The sequence below is a fragment of the Neoarius graeffei genome, chromosome 15, assembly GCF_027579695.1.
Source record: "Neoarius graeffei isolate fNeoGra1 chromosome 15, fNeoGra1.pri, whole genome shotgun sequence".
NCBI lineage: Eukaryota > Metazoa > Chordata > Actinopteri > Siluriformes > Ariidae > Neoarius > Neoarius graeffei.
This window is the reverse complement of record NC_083583.1, coordinates 5,698,652-5,716,556: the sequence shown is the minus strand read 5'-3', so window position 1 is coordinate 5,716,556 and position 17,905 is coordinate 5,698,652. Positions and strand designations below refer to the sequence as shown.

At 43.1% G+C, this 17,905-nt stretch overlaps 1 protein-coding gene across 1 annotated transcript; it reads right to left on the bottom strand.

Annotated features, from left to right (window-relative positions):
- Nucleotides 1-12,609: 12,609 nt before the first annotated feature.
- On the bottom strand, nucleotides 12,610-17,633 carry atxn1l (ataxin 1-like). The gene is made up of 3 exons (XM_060940405.1): nucleotides 17,553-17,633; nucleotides 15,384-16,492; nucleotides 12,610-14,232 (listed from the first exon to the last, which is right to left on the bottom strand). The coding sequence occupies exons 2-3, from the start codon at nucleotides 16,374-16,376 to the stop codon at nucleotides 13,021-13,023; spliced, it is 2,205 nt and encodes a 734-aa protein (XP_060796388.1). The 5' UTR covers nucleotides 16,377-16,492; nucleotides 17,553-17,633; the 3' UTR covers nucleotides 12,610-13,020.
- Nucleotides 17,634-17,905: the final 272 nt, after the last annotated feature.

The window sequence follows — 17,905 nt, the reverse complement described above, 5'->3', positions numbered from 1 at the left end:
ATTTAATTTCGTTTGTGAAAATTTTCCCAGAGTTTTGACCCTTGATTAAATAACTTGTACTTTGACAATTTCATGAGGGTGTACGTTCTTCTGAAATCAACTCCTCTCACAATTTGTGGAGGAATTTCACCAAACTTGGCAAAAGGCTTTGTGATATGACCCTTATACGCAGATTGAAATTTCATTTAATTTGGGTAAATTTTCCCAGAGTTCTGCCCTTGATTATTAACAAACTTGTATTTTGGCAATTTCATCAAGGTGTGCTTGCTTTCTGAAATCAACTTCCCTTGCAATTTTTGGAGGAATTTCACAAACTTTGGCAGGATTCTTTATTAGATGTCAGCGATACACATATCGCAATTTCATTCAATTCAGCCGCATTTTATCAGAGTTATGGCCGAGTTGCCCGCGGGGGATATTGTGCTCTCAGAGCACTCTTATTTCCTCCTTGATCCCACCCGTATACATCAAGCCACGTCTCCAGAATCGATTCTAACCAGAGTGTTTATTACATTACTGGCATTTAGCAGACACTCTTATCCAGAGCGACGTCTAATGTATCCTGGGGAGCAGTTGGGGTTTTGGTGCTTTGCTCAAGGGCACTTCATCCCTCCTGTTCGTCCAGGGAATCGAACCAATGACTTCTTGGTTCTAAAGCTGCTTCTCTAACCATTAGGTCATGGCTTCCTTATTTAGATGTGTTTGGTGTTTCAGTTTGATCTGACCAACGCTGTAGACATGTGAAATTCTAGTCATGCTGTTTTCTGCTGAGAGAAGGTTCAAGAGTCTCCTTTCGAGTTGACTGTGACTCGCTCAGCATTAGGAACTGTTTATCTCTGGGCAACAGGACCAATTCTGCATCCAACTGGTTAACTTTTCCATCTCGGAAGTGTTTATTCTCCATTTTCCCCCTCGCGATAAAAATCTACCTGCGATGAACTTGTACTCCTTTTCCACCAACATGGAACGGGTTCGTTTCTTGTTCACGCACAATTTTTTTTAACCATTAACCATTCGGACCAATTCTGCATCCAACTGGTTAACTTTTCCATCTCGGAAGTGTTTATTCTCCATTTTCCCCCTCGCGATGAACTTGTACTCCTTTTCCACCAACATGGAACGGGTTCGTTTCTTGTTCACGCACAATTTTTTTTAACCATTCAGAGCATTTCAACTGTCATGACATCAGTGGGCGTGTCATTAGTTTGGAGAGGAAGCAGAGCGCAAGAATGGAGAATGCAACAGAAAAAGATATCTGCAATAACAGAAGTTCTGAGGTAATCAAGTCAATCAATGCCCGCCATCATCTTGCTCCGACTGTTTACTCATGCTGTGAATTGTGCCACGCCCCCTGTTCATGACGCAGCCTTGATTGCAATGGTTCTACTCAAAATTGGTGAAAACGTGGGCCGGGTCACTTGCGGGCACCAAGGTTCAAAGAATCCTGAATGTTCAAGAACCACTTTTCCACCAACAGGGACCGGGTCTTGCTGAACCCCACCCTGGTTTCCTTTCTGTACGGACTAAAATTGAGGGCAGAGTAAAAAGTGTTGGGGGTGTGTCTCTACAAAGACTAACACTTTTTTTTTTTTTTAAATGAAATAAAACCCTTAATATTTACAGGTGGGGGCGGCGCGGTGGTGTAGTGGTTAGCGCTGTCGCCTCACAGGAAGAAGGTCCTGGGTTTGAGCCCCGGGGCCGCCGAGGGCCTTTCTGTGTGGAGTTTGCATGTTCTCCCCGTGTCCGCGTGGGTTTCCTCCGGGTGCTCCGGTTTCCCCCACAGTCCAAAGACATGCAGGTTAGGTTAACTGGTGACTCTAAATTGAGCGTAGGTGTGAATGTGAGTGTGAATGGTTGTCTGTGTCTATGTGTCAGCCCTGTGATGACCTGGTGACTTGTCCAGGGTGAACCCCGCCTTTCACCCGTAGTCAGCTGGGATAGGCTCCAGCTTGCCTGCGACCCTGTAGAAGGATAAAGCGGCTACAGATAATGAGATGAGATGAGATTTACAGGTGGTGTGAAAAAGTATTTGCCCCCTTCCTGATTTTTTTTTTTTGCATGTTTGTCACACTTAAATGTTTCAGATCATCAAACAAACTTAGACAAAAGATAAGTAAAAACACAATGCAGTTTTTAAATGAAGGTTTTTATTATTAAGGGAAAAAAAAATCCAAACCTACATGACCGTGTGTAAAAAAAAAAAAAAAAAAGTGATTGCCCCCTCCCTCCAGTTAAAACAAATTAACTGTGGTTTGTCTTTGGAAAGCTGAGTTCAATTTCTCGAGCCACACCCAGGCCTGATTACTGCCACACCTGTTCTCAATCAAGAAATCACTTAAATAGGACCTGCCTGACAAAGTGAAGTAGACCAAAAGATCCTCAAAAGCTAGACTTCATGCTGTGATCCAAAGAAATTCAGGAACAAATGAGAAACAAAGTAATTGAGATCCATCAGTCTGGAAAAGGTTATAAGGCCATTTCTAAAGCTTTGGGACTCCAGCGAACCACAGTGAGAGCCATTATCCACAAATGGCGACAACATGGAACAGTGGTGAACCTTCCCAGGAGTGGCCGGCCGACCAAGAGCGCAGCGACGACTCATCCACAAGGTCACAAAAGACCCCTCAACAACATCCAAAGATCTGCAGGCCTCACTTGCCTCAGTTAAGGTCCGTGTTCATGACTCGACCATAAGAAAGAGACTGGGCAAAAATGGCCTGCATGGCAGAGTTCCAAGATGAAAACCACTGCTGAGCAAAAAGAACAAAGGCTCGTCTCAGTTTTGCCAGAAAACATCTTGATGATCCCCCAAGACTTTTGGGAAAATACTCTATGGACTGACGAGACAAAAGTTGAACTTTTTGGAAGGTGTATGTCCCGTTACATCTGGCGGAAAAGTAACAGCATTTCAGAAAAGGAACATTATACCAAACAGTAAAATATGGTGGTGGTGGTGGTGGCGGCGGCAGTGTGATGGTCTGGGGCTGTTTTGCTGCTTCAGGACCTGGAAGACTTGCTGTAGTAAATGGAACCCTGAATTCTGCTGTCTACCAAAAAATCCTGAAGGAGAATGTCCGGCCGTCTGTTCGTGACCTCAAGCTGAAGCGCACTTGGGTTCTGCAGCAGGACAATGATCCAAAACACACCAGCAAGTCCACCTCTGAACGGCTGAAGAAAAACAAAATGAAGACTTTGGAGTTGCCGAGTCAAAGTCCTGACCTGAATCCGACTGAGATGCCATGGCATGACCTTAAAAAGGCGGTTCATGCTTAAACCCTCTAATGTGGCTGAATTACAACAATTCTGCAAAGATGAGTGGGCCAAAATTCCTCCACAGCGCTGTAAAAGACTCACTGCCAGTTATCACAAATGCTTGATTGTAGCTATTGCTGCTAAGGGTTAGTCTGGCTAACGCAACTTCAAAGCTCTGCGAGCATTTGGTCTGGCAAAGATATTAAGCCCAACCGTTTCCCAAAGCGCGTGGTTGACCCGCCTCCCTGAAATGCCTCAGTTTGCTACTGGTGGAAGCCAGAAAAGGCTGTGGCGAAGCTTAAACCAAATCACATCACTCTTTCCTCTGACGTATGTGACGCGACGAAAACTGCTTGAGTAACAGGAAGAAGATAAATACCTCCAGGGCTGCTCTTTGCTCCGTTTTCAATGAGAACTTCCCGTTGAATGCTTTCAATACAGCATCTACCGCTGTGTCAAAGGCTTGCCGCTGCTCCATGTTCGTAATGTTTCTAGTGAATGAAGCGCTTCCGGCATAGATTCTGTAAACAATCTATGGCTTCCGGTCGCAGTTCTACTACGTCACTGCCTTGAACACGCCTCTACCCAGGGCCGTTGGAGATGCTCAAAGTTGATTGGCTCCCGATTTTTCGGGAGCTTGGAAGAGCTGGAGATAGCTTGCCTTGCCAGACTAAGCTCGCAACAGGCCCCCATGTTGCGTCACACTTAGGATGGGCGGGCCCAGGCTAGCTCAACCCGTTATTAGGTTTAGGGGGCAATCACTTTTTCACACAGGGTCATGTAGGTTTGGATTTTTTTCCCCCTTAATAATAATAATAATAATAATAATAATAATAATTTAAAAACTGCATTGTGTGTTTGTGTTATCTTTGTCTAATATTCAGAAACATTTAAGTGTGACAAACATGCAAAAAAAAAAAAAATCAGGAAGGGGGCAAACACTCATCACTGTATGAAGTCAAGAAAGCATTCAGACAAAAATACATCTGTTAAAGACAAAGTAAACAGAAAATAAACAACCATTCTACCCACATTCACTGGACATGAGCAATCGCACGTCCTGATTGGCTACTCTACTACTCGGATATCAGCTCATATACCGAGAAGAGAAAGGAGAAAGAAAAAAAAAAACGCCGCACACAGGGGCAGAGCACATTACTGAACCAACCAAGGATGAAAAAAAAAAAGTTTTTTTTTTAAAGAATATTTTTCAAGAAGAATTATTGCATTTTTCACAAATTGCTCCCGTCATTTCACCAGTTTGTTTACTTTAAGCAGAAATGATTGGACGTTTTGTATAAAAGTTTTTATTTATGAGTGATTCCACGCTTATGGGTACTGAAATGGGGACATGAACTTATTTTTAAAAATTCACCTAAAACCATTTCTTTTTTTACCATCAGGTCACAAAACATGTAATCTTTAATGAATGATATGTTAAAAGATAACTTTAATTTTCTGAGATGTAATAAAAACATATTTATATGCCAAAGTCAGAACGTAACAGAAGTGTTGTGGACATATATATTCTCAATTTTAACAATGTAGAATTACTTTTTGAAACATAGGAAGGTGATGTTTTAGCAAATATAATTAATAAACATGTGTAGTAGAATAAACATACACATTCTTTCAATAAGATTAACATGGTATATAGCTAGATTGTAATTAATTTGTAACAGACGCGAGATGGACAATCGTAACAGAAGTAATGGAACAGACATCATTTTGGAACTCATAGGCTTGACTTTGGCATATAAATATGTTTTTATTACATCTCAGAAAATTAAAGTTATCTTTTAACATATCGTTCATTAAAGATTACATGTTTTGTGACCTGATGGTAAAAAAAGAAATGGTTTTAGGTGAATAAGTTCATGTCCCCATTTCAGTACCCATAAGCGTGGAATCACTCATAGAATTTGCAAAAAATAAAAGTGCTGTGTTTCTCAAAATCCCGTGAATGTGGATAGAATAAAACAGTTATTCCACTCAATCTCGGTGCTACGCGCCTCGTCACCTATCAGCTCATGGACGGCTTGATTTCGTGGAATAACCGTTAAACGCAAGATTTTCACTTGAAACTTCAGACCAATCCAGAAAAGGAGCCAGGCCAGTTTGGTAATATTATATATATTATATTGTGTTTACTTAACAAACATGATAAATGCAATGTTTCCAAGAAGTTAGCTGTAACAATAAAAATACAATATCTTTGTGTCCGTACATAGAATTAAGACAGCGAAAAGAAAAGGAAGGAGGGGGAAAAAAAAACAAAAAAACAAACCTGCCCTAAGTAGTTCACAGAGAGGTACAAATATACAGTACAAATCTATTTTATTCCAAAAAAAGGGTACAAATAAAAACGCAACAAAATATAGTTATTAATGCTTTGTAAAGTTCAGGTAGGTGTGGGGTTTTCTAAGGGAGCACTTTGGGTAGACGACTTCTAAGGCTTTCTGAGAAGAATTAATACATATCGGTACGGCCATACGATATTAAAATTCACTATACAAAGTCCATATAACCTGGATTATACTTGAGGATTGAATATTACATACACATCATTGCATATATTTTGCAGGTTCTTTTATGCATTAAAAGAAAGACGCTTGTTTCTTAAAAAAAAACAAAGAAAACAAAAAGCAGTGTCACTTAGTGCCAACAAGGTACAATTTAAAAGTAGATAATTAATTGTTTTTTAAAAAAAAAAAGTTTCAACCGTTAGAACTTTCTTGCTCACTCTTAGATTCAGTTCCACTTCTGCAAAACCGATCAATTTAAAAAGAAAAAAAAAAAAAAAAAAAATCAGGATTCTGGGTCATCTCAAAAAGAAAGAAAAAAAAAATCAAGGGGATAGCACGACTGAACATTTGAGCGTCCATCCTTTCATCCATCCATCACCCAGTATGGTCACCTGATACAAGCAATCAGTGCCACGCCTTCACCGTCATCATCACAGGCGCATTTCCCGCAAAACGGTTTATTTCCTAACGCCAACCACACAAAAAGTTTGAGGTAAACACTCGTCAAAGGCCCATGCCCGCAGTGCACGGCCCTTCCCCATTTAATATGAATCAGAACGCAACACCATACAACTTCACTTTGTTTCCACGGGACAGTCGACCTGCAGACGGCCGCGCTACTGCTTTCGGCTCGCGTCAAACCGTGTGGCGCCGAGGGCGATTCTGAGCTGCGCGTACGCGTCGCTCATTCGTTCGTTCCACAAAAATCTTAAGGCAAGCTCGATAATATAGAAAGCTCATCTTTTTATCTACACACACGCACACACACATATACACAAGTGTTGATTGTATTAACACGGTTTCGCATATAATTCGTTATTACAGAAGGTTACTACGTAACCAAGTGTGGACTTCAATAAGTGCATCTTTCAGGTGATTATGTCGGTGATGAGGAATTTTTCTTCTTATAGATATACATTTTTAAAAAATAGCCAGAGTGCACTACTATGATTCTTCTCCAGAGGGCGCTGTTTGCGCAACATGTGCACAAGGGACGAGTGACATCATACCATCCAAGACATGAAGAAGTGATGAGAACACGAAAGGGAACCACTCATTCATGACGGACTGGAACTAAGGGCTGATTTGTACGTTTGCTGAGATTAATGCAAGCGCGTTTACGTCAAACCGTAAATAAAAGAACAAATCAGGAAGTGGACGTGCAGACCTCGAAACATCGTCGACGTTTACAGCCGAACCAAAACCAGATCGAGTAGAAGGAGGAGTTGCGACATTATAAACAGTCGGTTTTATCGCGTACGAATTTTTGGTCCGATTTTGCTGTCGCACATCATTAAAATTAAATCAATCTTTGGATTTGAGATCAGCTCTCAAAACGCAAGCAAGATCCGACAGGAAACGTTCCAGCAGTGTGAAACGCTTCCGATTAAAACCTCGGATCTTAGTGTCAGAGCATTGCTCTGACACTCGTTTAAAATCCACCAACAGGAGGGCGCCAAACTCAATATAGCTACCAAAAAAAAAGTAGCTATAAATGGCAGAACTTAAACGAAACATGCAAACGGACAGAAAAACCTCTATGATCTCAAGCTCACTTTGGAGGATGTCCCCCCCCCCTTGTTTTTTTTAACCCAGGCTCACTCTGATTCGTCACGTTACCAACATCGTACGCATTTTCTTTAAAATTCCAGAACATTTGAGGAACTTCATTGCATTTCCAGGCATGGCGAAAACACACTGTCCATCGATAACATTGTCCGTTACAGAATTCGGTCGAGGTTTTACTGGGATCTTGTCTAGTACGATAAGTAATTTGTCGATTCGCAGCTTTATGTACGATTTTTTAAAATGACTGAACGGCAAAACGAGCACGTGAAGGGAAATCCAGGTGGATGGGTTTGTGAATAAACTAGCGAGTTATCATTAAAACAACACACTTTCATTCACATATTCAGGAGGGCGCCAAACTCAACATAGCTACAAAAAATACGTAGCTACGATGGCGGAACTTAAACGAAACATGCAAATGGACAGAAAAATCTCTCTCTCAAGCTCACTTTGGAGAGAACGTCGTCCCCCCCTTTTTTTTTAAATCCAAGCTCACTCTGATTAATCATGCTACCAACGTCGTACGCATTTTCTTTAATCCCAGAACGTTTGAGGAACGTCATCGTATTTCCAGGCATGGAGAAAAGAGAAAAAAAAAAAAAACTGTCCAATAATGCTGTCCGTTACAGAATTCGGTCGAGGTTTTACTGGGATCTTGTCAAGTACGATAAGTAAATGTCAATTCGCAGCTTTACGTACGATTTTTTTTTTTTAATACGACGATTACTGAACAGCAAAATGAGCACTTGAAGGGAAATCCAGGTGGATGTGTTGGTGAATAAACGAGCAAGTTATCATCATTAAAACACCACACTTTCTTTTTCATTGACGTATTCTCCACACTGCCCCCTAGTGCTCACATTTATGCTACGTTTTAGAGAGAGATGAATGTCTAATGATGTATCGACGTATAAATCAGCCCTTAGTGGTTGAAACAAAGTGATGATGGATCTCACACACACAGGAAAGGCACGGAAAACACATTGATGATGTTTCTCAGTTACAGTGCACAGGATTGAAGCATTTCATTACACACAATCTGGCCTCCTTCAGCAGGGGGTCAGTAAGGCAGTGCGTTCGAGTTTGACACGACATGGAGCAGTGAGGGTGACGATTAACGCTAACACACACACACACACATGATATACAGTAACCGAGCAACATGACAAGCTTCAAGTTTTGGGAAGTTTTTCGTTTTAGCAATATGACTGCTAACAAAAATAATAAATAAAATAACTGAGCTTCAATTATTCTATTAATGCAACAAGATTAAAGGGAAACTATTTTAACACCAGAACGTCTATCCATTGCATCTGTAGCGTATGTATTATTATAATAAACGACATACAATTTCAATATGTTTCTATTCAGTGAGGAGGAGAACGCACCCCCACCAAACCAGTTTAAACTCAACTTCACTTTGAACAGAAGTCTAAGGGCAGACGTCAGACTCATCGGTCTGTCCAGGAAGTAAAACTGTGTAGAACTGATCCTTCTCCAGAGCTTCTCCGCTGGAAGAATTTGTGCTTATGTGCAAAATATAACGAGGCACTAACGGCGTATGGATTCGTAGGCGTGTAAAGCAACCGGAACTACTTTTTACCCGCATCACTCACACCTTCCAGAAACGTAGGAAATACAGTTTTGGTGAGATTTTACATCTCATCTTTCGGATGTCAGTGCCACTGGAACACCTTTCCGGTTCCTGTGCAGCGTCAGGAGGAATTTTTTTTCCTTCCAATTTTAGAATTGTATAGGTCATCGTTTAACATTTACCGAGGTTCAACGTCTGCCCTTAGACTTCCACAGAAAGCCGATTTATGGTATTTTTTTTCCAGGAAAATGCTGTTGCGTGACGATTCTTGTGTGGAGGCATTAATCATAATCAGACTGTACAGATACAGCAAACAGAGTTCAGGCTGGAGAGGAATTGGAGGGGGAAAAAAAAAAAAGGAGAAGAAACAAAACACCAAACCGTGGAGTTCCCCTTTAAGGAGTTTCTCTCGGATGGTTGGGGAACTAAAATGACTGGGGCGAGTCATTCAAATGAAATTTGTGCACGATACAAAAATGCGTCCAGTTCCTTTGTTAAGCTGCAAGAGTTTAGATGTTTGCACTTACTGCATAGTACATAGCGCTGAGATCGGACACGGGGCGGGGAATTCTCTGGGGAAGGGTATTGCTTGTCTAATAAACGTCACGTCTACTGTTTAAACGAGTGGAAAAAACCTAAAGAGCTCACGTACTGCATTTGTCTGTCTGGAACTTTCTTTTTTGGTCATGTAAAAGTCTGTTCAGACCGGCTGGAACACAGCGGTCGGTCACGCCCCTTTTGGACAGATGAAGACTTGAGGCAGCAGTCGGATCAACGGGAAGCTGGGAAGTTTATTCCTGGACGTTAATATTGAAAATCGGGATGTACTGATATCGAGATCAGTCACAGGGTCGTTAAAAAATCCTTTGATAATCTCTATCAACATCTGATACGAGGTGATCCGAGGGTACGATGTCATGACAACGACGTGGGCGTCTTGTAGATGATCATAAGCCCGAGACGAAAACAAAACGGCCATGAATTGTGCTTACGCAAAGATGCGGAACGAGCGTGCAGAGAAACTGTTGCGTGTCCGAGCAGCTCCATTCAGCGAGCACCGAGCACGACGCGTAGACACGCCCACTTCAAGTTCATTTTTAAACAAACGCATGCTCAGATCACCTGTCTACGCGCTCTCTGTTAAACACAACTCATCCTCACACACAAAAACAGAAGTAAACAAATATCCCCGTGATGTTTCCAATTGATTAAAAACTTATTACCAGGAATCATCAATATCGACGAGTTCCAAAATAACGTCCTCGTACTCTGCTTTACAGAGGGACAACGTTATCAATGCATCCCTTAACAAAACAGCAAGACTTAAATATAGAAGACCGCATAAGAGAAGAGATCTATACAGGATACGATAGATATGATATTTATGGAAAATCTACGGCGGGATGATGGCGTCAATCAGCCATGATATAAGATCAGATATTAGAGAGAACATCTCGAAACCGGAAACGCGTCCGAGACCGCCGCACCAGCCAAATATAGTCAGTCAATGAGGTCAAACCACCAGAACCACCAGCCAGTCAGTCGAAGTATTTATATCTGTGGCGAGAGTTAATGCTACCTGGAGAATGGTCACATGAGCGCTACTGGGAAGGGGGGAAAATATCCACCCCCCTAAAAAAAAAAAACCCACCACCATCGTTTTCATGATAAAATGCATTTTTTTAAATGTAGAGCTGCATTAAAATAAAAGTGAATGAAATGAGAAACTGAATACAGATTAGTATTAAAATGATGAAATGTCTGTTCTGAAGCAAAAAAAAAAAAAAAAAAAATCAATCACCACACCAAACCGGAATGTCAGGCTCGTATCTGGAATGCCATCTGATATTCATATTTATATTTTTATATTAAAAACATTTGCTTTTAAGTCTCCAGGTCTAATTGCACTTGGTTTTCATTTTGTCTGTTTAAATTTACTGAATAACTAACCTAAAAAAAAAAAAAAGTGACGAAACCGCAGCATTTCTTCTTGGCTAAATTTGTAAACAGTGTCAAACCACGCCTGTCAGTTTCTCACAAAAAAAAGAATAAATAATTAAGTTGAAAAGTTTTTCCTTCATACCAAAAGAAAAGAAAAGAAAAAAAATAATCCAATCAAAAAGTCAGTGTCGATCAACTATTTAAAAAAAAAAAAAAGCCCACAGGGCTGGACGATGAGACGATATAATATCAATATGGTGATAAATTGTGCCACAATACGCAAATATCACCATCGCAGTGGCAACTGATGATTTTAGCTTTTGTTGCAGCTTGTATGGAAATTTCTCCTCACATTCATATGGTTAATTTATTTATTTTCACGTAGAAATGCTTCAGGAGAAAGTAGCACGATACGATATGTGTGTCACATCGCCCAGCCCTCATCAACCACATGCAATGACGAGAGTCATTGGAAGGAGGAGTCATATTGCAGAGAAGGAAATCCTACATCATACAAAAATCTCTCAACTCAGGGAGGGAGGGAGGGAGGGAGGGAGGGAGCTCAAGGAGGAGACAAGGACCGAACAAAAACACCCTACGGGGAATAAGAAGGCGATCGACTCGGATATTAGAACCGGGAATCTCTTACAACACGACGAACAGAAGTAGAAAAAGAAGGAGAGATATAAAAAGAGATCGTGTCAATTCAAAAGGTCACACACACACACACACACACACACACACACACACACACACACGTGCCCTGGTTGAAACCCACACTGGTGAAAATTCAGAAGGAGGGGAGAGAAAAAAAAAAAAATTTAGTTGTTCATTGCGACAGGGGGAAAGAAAACAAACACGTCGACTGTTGTTGCATCATCACAGGAATCAAGGAGTGGGAAAAAAAAAAAAAAAATCAGGATATTGCTTTCAAACCATCAGTGGTGATTTCACTCCGCAGCAATCATCTTTTCCTTATAGATTTAAAAAAAAATACAATAATTAAAAAAAAAAAAAAAAACACAACACAAACCAGTCTCCAAAAGCTCAAACCTGTACCACATTTTTCTCCAAGTGGTGAAGATTTTAGCCGACACCAAACACTGTTTCTACAATAAGGACGTAACAAAACGATTAAAAACACGCCAAAGATTGATATGCTGGAATGCTGATTCTTAAACCTCAATACCTTAAAATATAAACATGCAGGGAGGGGGGAAAAAAAAAAAAAAAAGAGAAACATCTATGTAAAAAACATGTGGCACAGGTAGAGCATGATACTGTGGACAGTGTAAACGTAACCGATAATTTAAAAAAAAAAATTTTTTTAAATGTTCATTCGTAAATATTGATTGTTGGTCATTTGATTGATTCAGGAAGAGGTGATCGTTCTCGAGCTACAAACGAAAGGGAAAAAAAAAAAAGGAAAAAACTAAAACACCAGCCCTGAGGAAAGGGAAAAGAAATGTGGCCGGGGGTGTTGATGTGTGGTCATGTGACAATGTCGGGGGGGGGTTAAAAGCGAGTGTGAGGGTAAAGTAAAGCAATAACACTCACAGACAGACAGACAGACAGAGAGAGAGAGAGAGAGAGAGAGAGAGAGAGAGAGAGCGAGCGCCTTTCCTTTAGGTTTTGGTCGTCCAAACTATCTATCTACCTATCTATCAAGTCCAGGGTATAATTCATATATCTATATTTTTATTTATAGATTTATATTTCTATATGGGGAGGAAAACAGGCATAATTATGAACATCCTATGGCTGCACCTCATCCCCCCCTCCACCGTCACGTCCTTCAATACACGTTAATTCAAAGAGCTGCGAACGTTCTAACTCATGATATTCCGTCTGTAAGTGACTTACAGAGCGTGAAAGGCTTTGGTAGATAATTTACCAGCTGGAGCCGTTAGTCCAGATGGTCGGCGGTCTTGCCATCGTTACGAACTGGCACTAACTCGCCCCGAGTGCTCTCGGGCTGCCTAAAAACAAGGGTGTGTGTGTATAAAATCTTTCCTGTGCAAAATCTCAAAAGAAAACAAAAACATTCTTAGGCTACATTCTCTCTCTTTTTCTTTTCACATACATCTCTGACACTTTCCTCCCCCCCTCTTGCCCCATGCGTCTTGCGTTCTGCTGTTGCTACTTCCCGGCGTTGGAACGCCCCTCGATGGATAGTTTGACCTCCTGAGGGATGAACGAGGGCCGAGAGGAACCCGGCGGTGCGGCTAGACCTCCCTCCTCCCTCTTGATGGGGTATCTTTGGAAACCAGGGGTGGACCAACGCCTCTGCGAGGGCCCGTGGGCCTCAGTGTGCAAATAATAACCGCTCTGGCTGCGCGTATGCTCCGCCGAAGTCCTGTCGGGTCTGGAGGGCACGTCTCCATGTCCCGAGGCGCTCAGCTTTAAGGGCTCTTCCTTGTCAGCCCGGTCTCGGTGAACGCGCTCCATCCTGAGCTGAGCCGGAGGCCGTGGGTTCTGAGGTGCCGGAGGTCCCATAGGCTGGCTGGAGGAGGCTCCTGATGTCGAGTTGGCTTTGGTGGAAGTCCTGCTGGGTGTCGGTTGCTGCGGCTGCTGGGAAACCGATGGCGGTTTTTGGTGGGGCGTCGAATGTTGCTGAAGGGTGATGGAGACGCAGACGTCGCCCACTTGGAGGTGGTGGCAGGTGAGGCCGTAGAGCTGGGCGGTGCGTTCCGGGCTGCAGGACGACCAGCCCTGACCGAACACGAAGAACGGATGCTCGGGAGGAACGTCGATGCTCACTTTGCTCTGGCGCTCGCCGACGGCAAAGCGTAGCGCGACTAGGCCGGGCCTCTGCGAGCTCGCACGGATGTCCACCACCATGCTCGAGTCGATCTTGAGCCCAGTACTCGCTTCAGCGCTGCGTACGAAATCCTGCGTCTGCAGGTCCTCCACACGCTTCAGCTCACCCGTTGCTAATTGGATGATGGCGCCCTTGGTGAAGTGTGAGGGAGGCGGTACGGCAGGGACAGCCGGGACTCCTGGGACAGCGGGCAGCTCCATTGCCGCCACCCGCTCAGCCACACCTGAGGCATCTGACATTTTGTGTTGTGGCGTTTCAGCAGCAGTGTCATTATTAGGCTGAGGATGAGGATGGTAGTCCAGGGGCATGAGGACCGGCTGCCCGTTCGGCAGGATCACCGTATGACCAGGCTGTGCTGTCTGCTGAAGATGAGGATGAGGTGGGACTCGAGGGTCTAGCTGGCTGGCGGGATGCGTCGTGTACACCGTCCTGCTCTCCCCCTGAACCTCTCTGCTGCTCTGAGACGAGCCGTGTGCTCCCTCTCTGCGACCGCGCACCGGAGACGCCAGACGACCCACCACTTGCTGGACCTGTGTACAAAAAGACTCAGATGTCATACTGAGGTGCCTGAGGGCTTTAAAAAAAAAAAAAAAAAAGCTGCATGTTTTATAAGAAGTCAATTTCTAGACCTTTAACTTGTGCAATCAGATTTCCTTCCTGTGTAAAAAAAAAAATCAAAGAATGGAAAAGAAATCTCAGGGACTTTCTAAGAAGCGGTTCTCGGATTGTTGATTGCTCAACCACCAACGCAGCCGTACTACAACTAATAAAGGAAAGAAGGAAGGAAGGAAGTGGAGTAAAACTTATGGTGTAACAAATACTGATTCAAAGGCATGACGCAGGACAAAAGGTTTCAACATCATTTACGTACAAAGAAAATGAGTAGTATTGGCAGTCGTTTAAAAAAAAAAAAAACACTAGAAAAGCACTCGGAGAGCGCAGACCTCCGCCAAGAATCCTTTAAAAAAAAAATCCAGGATCCAGAAGGTGATCCGGATCACCGCCAAAATTTAATGGATTGTTACTTGTGCCCAGTCGCACCTCTGGAAAAAAAATTCAGAGCAATCCGTTCATAACTTTTTCTGTAATGTTGCTAACAGACAAACCAACAAACAAACAAACCAACACTACCAAAAACATAACCTCCTTGGCGAAGGTAAAAAAAGACCTCAACGGTACCAATTTGGGGCAGAATCATTTCGCAATGCTTTGACGTCAGATTTAATAAAAAAATAAATAAAAACCACAAGGAAAAACGTTCTATGTTCTCACATTTTCTCATGACGGACACACACAAAAAAAAAAATAAAGCTCATCACTAAGCACAGTCGTGTCAATTCATAACAGTTACTTAAGCAAAAACAAGATGGATGGTCAATTTGTGATCGAATAAACACCAGATCAAACAAAACGATAATATCCTGGATGGAACAGGAAGACCGTTTGATAGACCAGAGCTGAACCGCGACCTGGAAGTGAACCCAGAAAAACATTCCAGCGAATCAAACTGAGCACTCGAAAAAATCCTGACACAGAGTGAATCGAGTTCGGGGGGGAGGGGGTGTCCTATTCATCTTCAGAAAGGATGTCACTCACTCAACAAAAATTAAAGCGCCGCCTGAAACTGTATCTGGATGATCGATATGAACAATAAAATAAAAATAAACGAGGATTCTCTCACCTCCAGGTCCGTGTCTGGAGTGCTGCGCTGGCCGGGTGACGCTCTTCCTTCCTGCCTGCAGATCCTCCGCTCCTGCAGCTCCATCGCTGTGCTTTGCTGCGGCCGCGCTGCTACGTTTCTGGCAACGTAAACCACATCCTGCAGGCACTCCCTGCCATTTTCCCGATCTCCTCCGTTCACCTCTCGGTCCTGCTCCATCGAGCCGCTTTGAGGCTGCACGGCTCGGTCGCTGGCCGACGGGTGGTAGAAGACGGGGACACGCTCAGCCGTGGGAATCATCCCGACGGCACCGAGGGGCTGCTGCGAGGAAGAAGAGGAGGAGGAGGAAGACGCCGTCACCTGCTCAGATGCCAGCACCAACGGGACGCCTCCTGTAGCCGCAACCTTAGCGTAGGCGTGAGCCGAAACTTGCTGCTGAGGTGGGGATGAGACAACGCCTTCCTGGATGATAGAAGGATAGGGCACCAGGTGAGACTGAGCAGATATCAAGGGGCTAGGGACAAATCCTGGCGGGACTGCATAGGGAACGGCAGCAGCGTACTGAGGGCTGACGAACTGTGGGATCGGAGCATAGCCGAGAGGAGGGTAATGGATTCCAGTGTGTGGGAGGAGCGGTGAAGGAACCGTATAGGCTGGAGAGATGTGACCCAGCACGGCGTGGGGACTGGTGACTGATGGGACTGCGATTTCATACAGCATGCTGTACTGATCCACAGGTAATCCCGGAGCGATGCTCTTCAACCCCTCCACTCCGTAATGTAGGTTCGGTTGAGTACGGACCCATTCGCCGCTTCCGCTTCCACCTTGAGCGTCTCCACTCGCGCCAGAGCTCTGCGATGTTGTCGCTTCATCTCCTCCTCCTCCTCCGGTATTACTACTGCTGCTGCTACTGCTGCTGTTGTTGTTATTAGGAACGGTGGAAGCATTGTTAACCGGAAGGTCCCGCTTCTTTGGAGGGAGGCATTCCTGATTGCGCTCGTGAGCCGGCTTCATGCTGCTCTGGATTACACGTGGATGACGTTAGTGAGAGGCCAGGCCTGACAGCCACAAACACGGCACCACTGCAATCAGCTCTGGGAACCTCTCGCTGAGCTCTTCCATCATGTTACCTAAACACAAACATGCTCCATGAGTTACCACAGAACTCACCGATACGGTTTATTTACCATTTTTCCAGAACGAGTCTCCTTTATCAAGTAGTCAGTCACAAAACAAAATTCATGTCATCGTTGACATGAGTATAAGGGAAACAAAAGTGTCGTGAATTCGAAATCCACTCTGGAGTGCTCAGATTCACGCCACTTCTTCACACCGCGTCGTCGTGGATTATTTTCCTGACAGCAGCACTCCTTGTCATGTTTTATTCCTTCCCAATTTAGCTCAAGGGCCTGTCTCTGTGCATGCAAGCAACACCAATGAAAAACAACTCAGGACTCAAACGTCTGGATTCAAATGTCACTTGAGCGCTATGAACACAGATGTTTAGAATATAAATTTTTAAAAAATGAGGGAGAAACAGAACAGACTGCTTAACCATCTACATCCTGTACATTTACTGTCGTTATCTGCTCTATTAAATAAGGTCTATTTTAAAAAAAACTTAATTGATTTTATGACTCTATAAAGCAAGATGAAAAAGTGTGTGACTGGTAGTTGAATTATTTGTGTGTTTATTGAGTTTCTGCAGTTCAGGAGATTTTATTTGGTATTTTGGCAGGTCAGTTTATGTCACAGCTGATCAAAATAACTCGTTTAGAAGACTATCTATAAAAAAAATAATTCCTGAAACATATTTTAGCTCTAAAAGAGCAACTATGAGCAAACAGTTAGTTGTGGCTGAGGCGAGTGGGCTTGGACATTATTAGCTAGCCAAGATGGAAAACTGCACAGGAAACCTGTTCATACAAAATAAACATATCATATTTTTATGTACACTTCATCTTTAGATAAAGACACGGTCGGAAAATCCATTGTTACTCCGAAAAAAACAACTTTATCACCTCAAAAATGTCAAAACATGGACATTCGTCTGCCTGGACCTCACATTAACGGGGACATCCCAACTAGCTAGCAACCTCGAAAACTAGCCACCCGTTGCTAAGATGCTAATCGGTTTGGAAAAGGCGTTTTTTTCAGTTGTAAGTAATTATTTTAAAAACAAAGACTTACTCTTGCATGTCATGGTGTCGCCTAAGGTCGAGCTGTAGGCTTCTGGTGAGTCAGAGTCATAAATCAATGGTGAAATCAGGGCTGATGATTAGTGCCCATTTCAGAGGCCAGCGACGAAACCTCAGCGGCGCGCAATGATGACGTCACAGCAGTAGGCGCATTCACAGGCGCTGCTTTGCGCGCGTTCACAGATGCCGTGTTTATGTTTATCGCGTCTGTACAGTGTTGATAACTAAATGTCGTAAAAGAATAAAGTTATATGTGGCAGCAAGTAGGGTATTGACAAAGAAACAATGATCATTCTCGATAAATCTCTAATTCTATCATGTCTTAATGTCTTAATTCTATCATGT

Bases quoted from the DNA above. Each gene is read 5' to 3' on its own strand.
- atxn1l (XM_060940405.1), bottom strand. From the start codon at position 16,376: ATGAAGCCGGCTCACGAGCGCAATCAGGAATGCCTCCCTCCAAAGAAG. The intron at 14,233-15,383 runs GTGAGAGAATCC...TTTTGTACACAG, and splicing joins CTCCAGACACGGACCTGGAG to GTCCAGCAAGTGGTGGGTCG.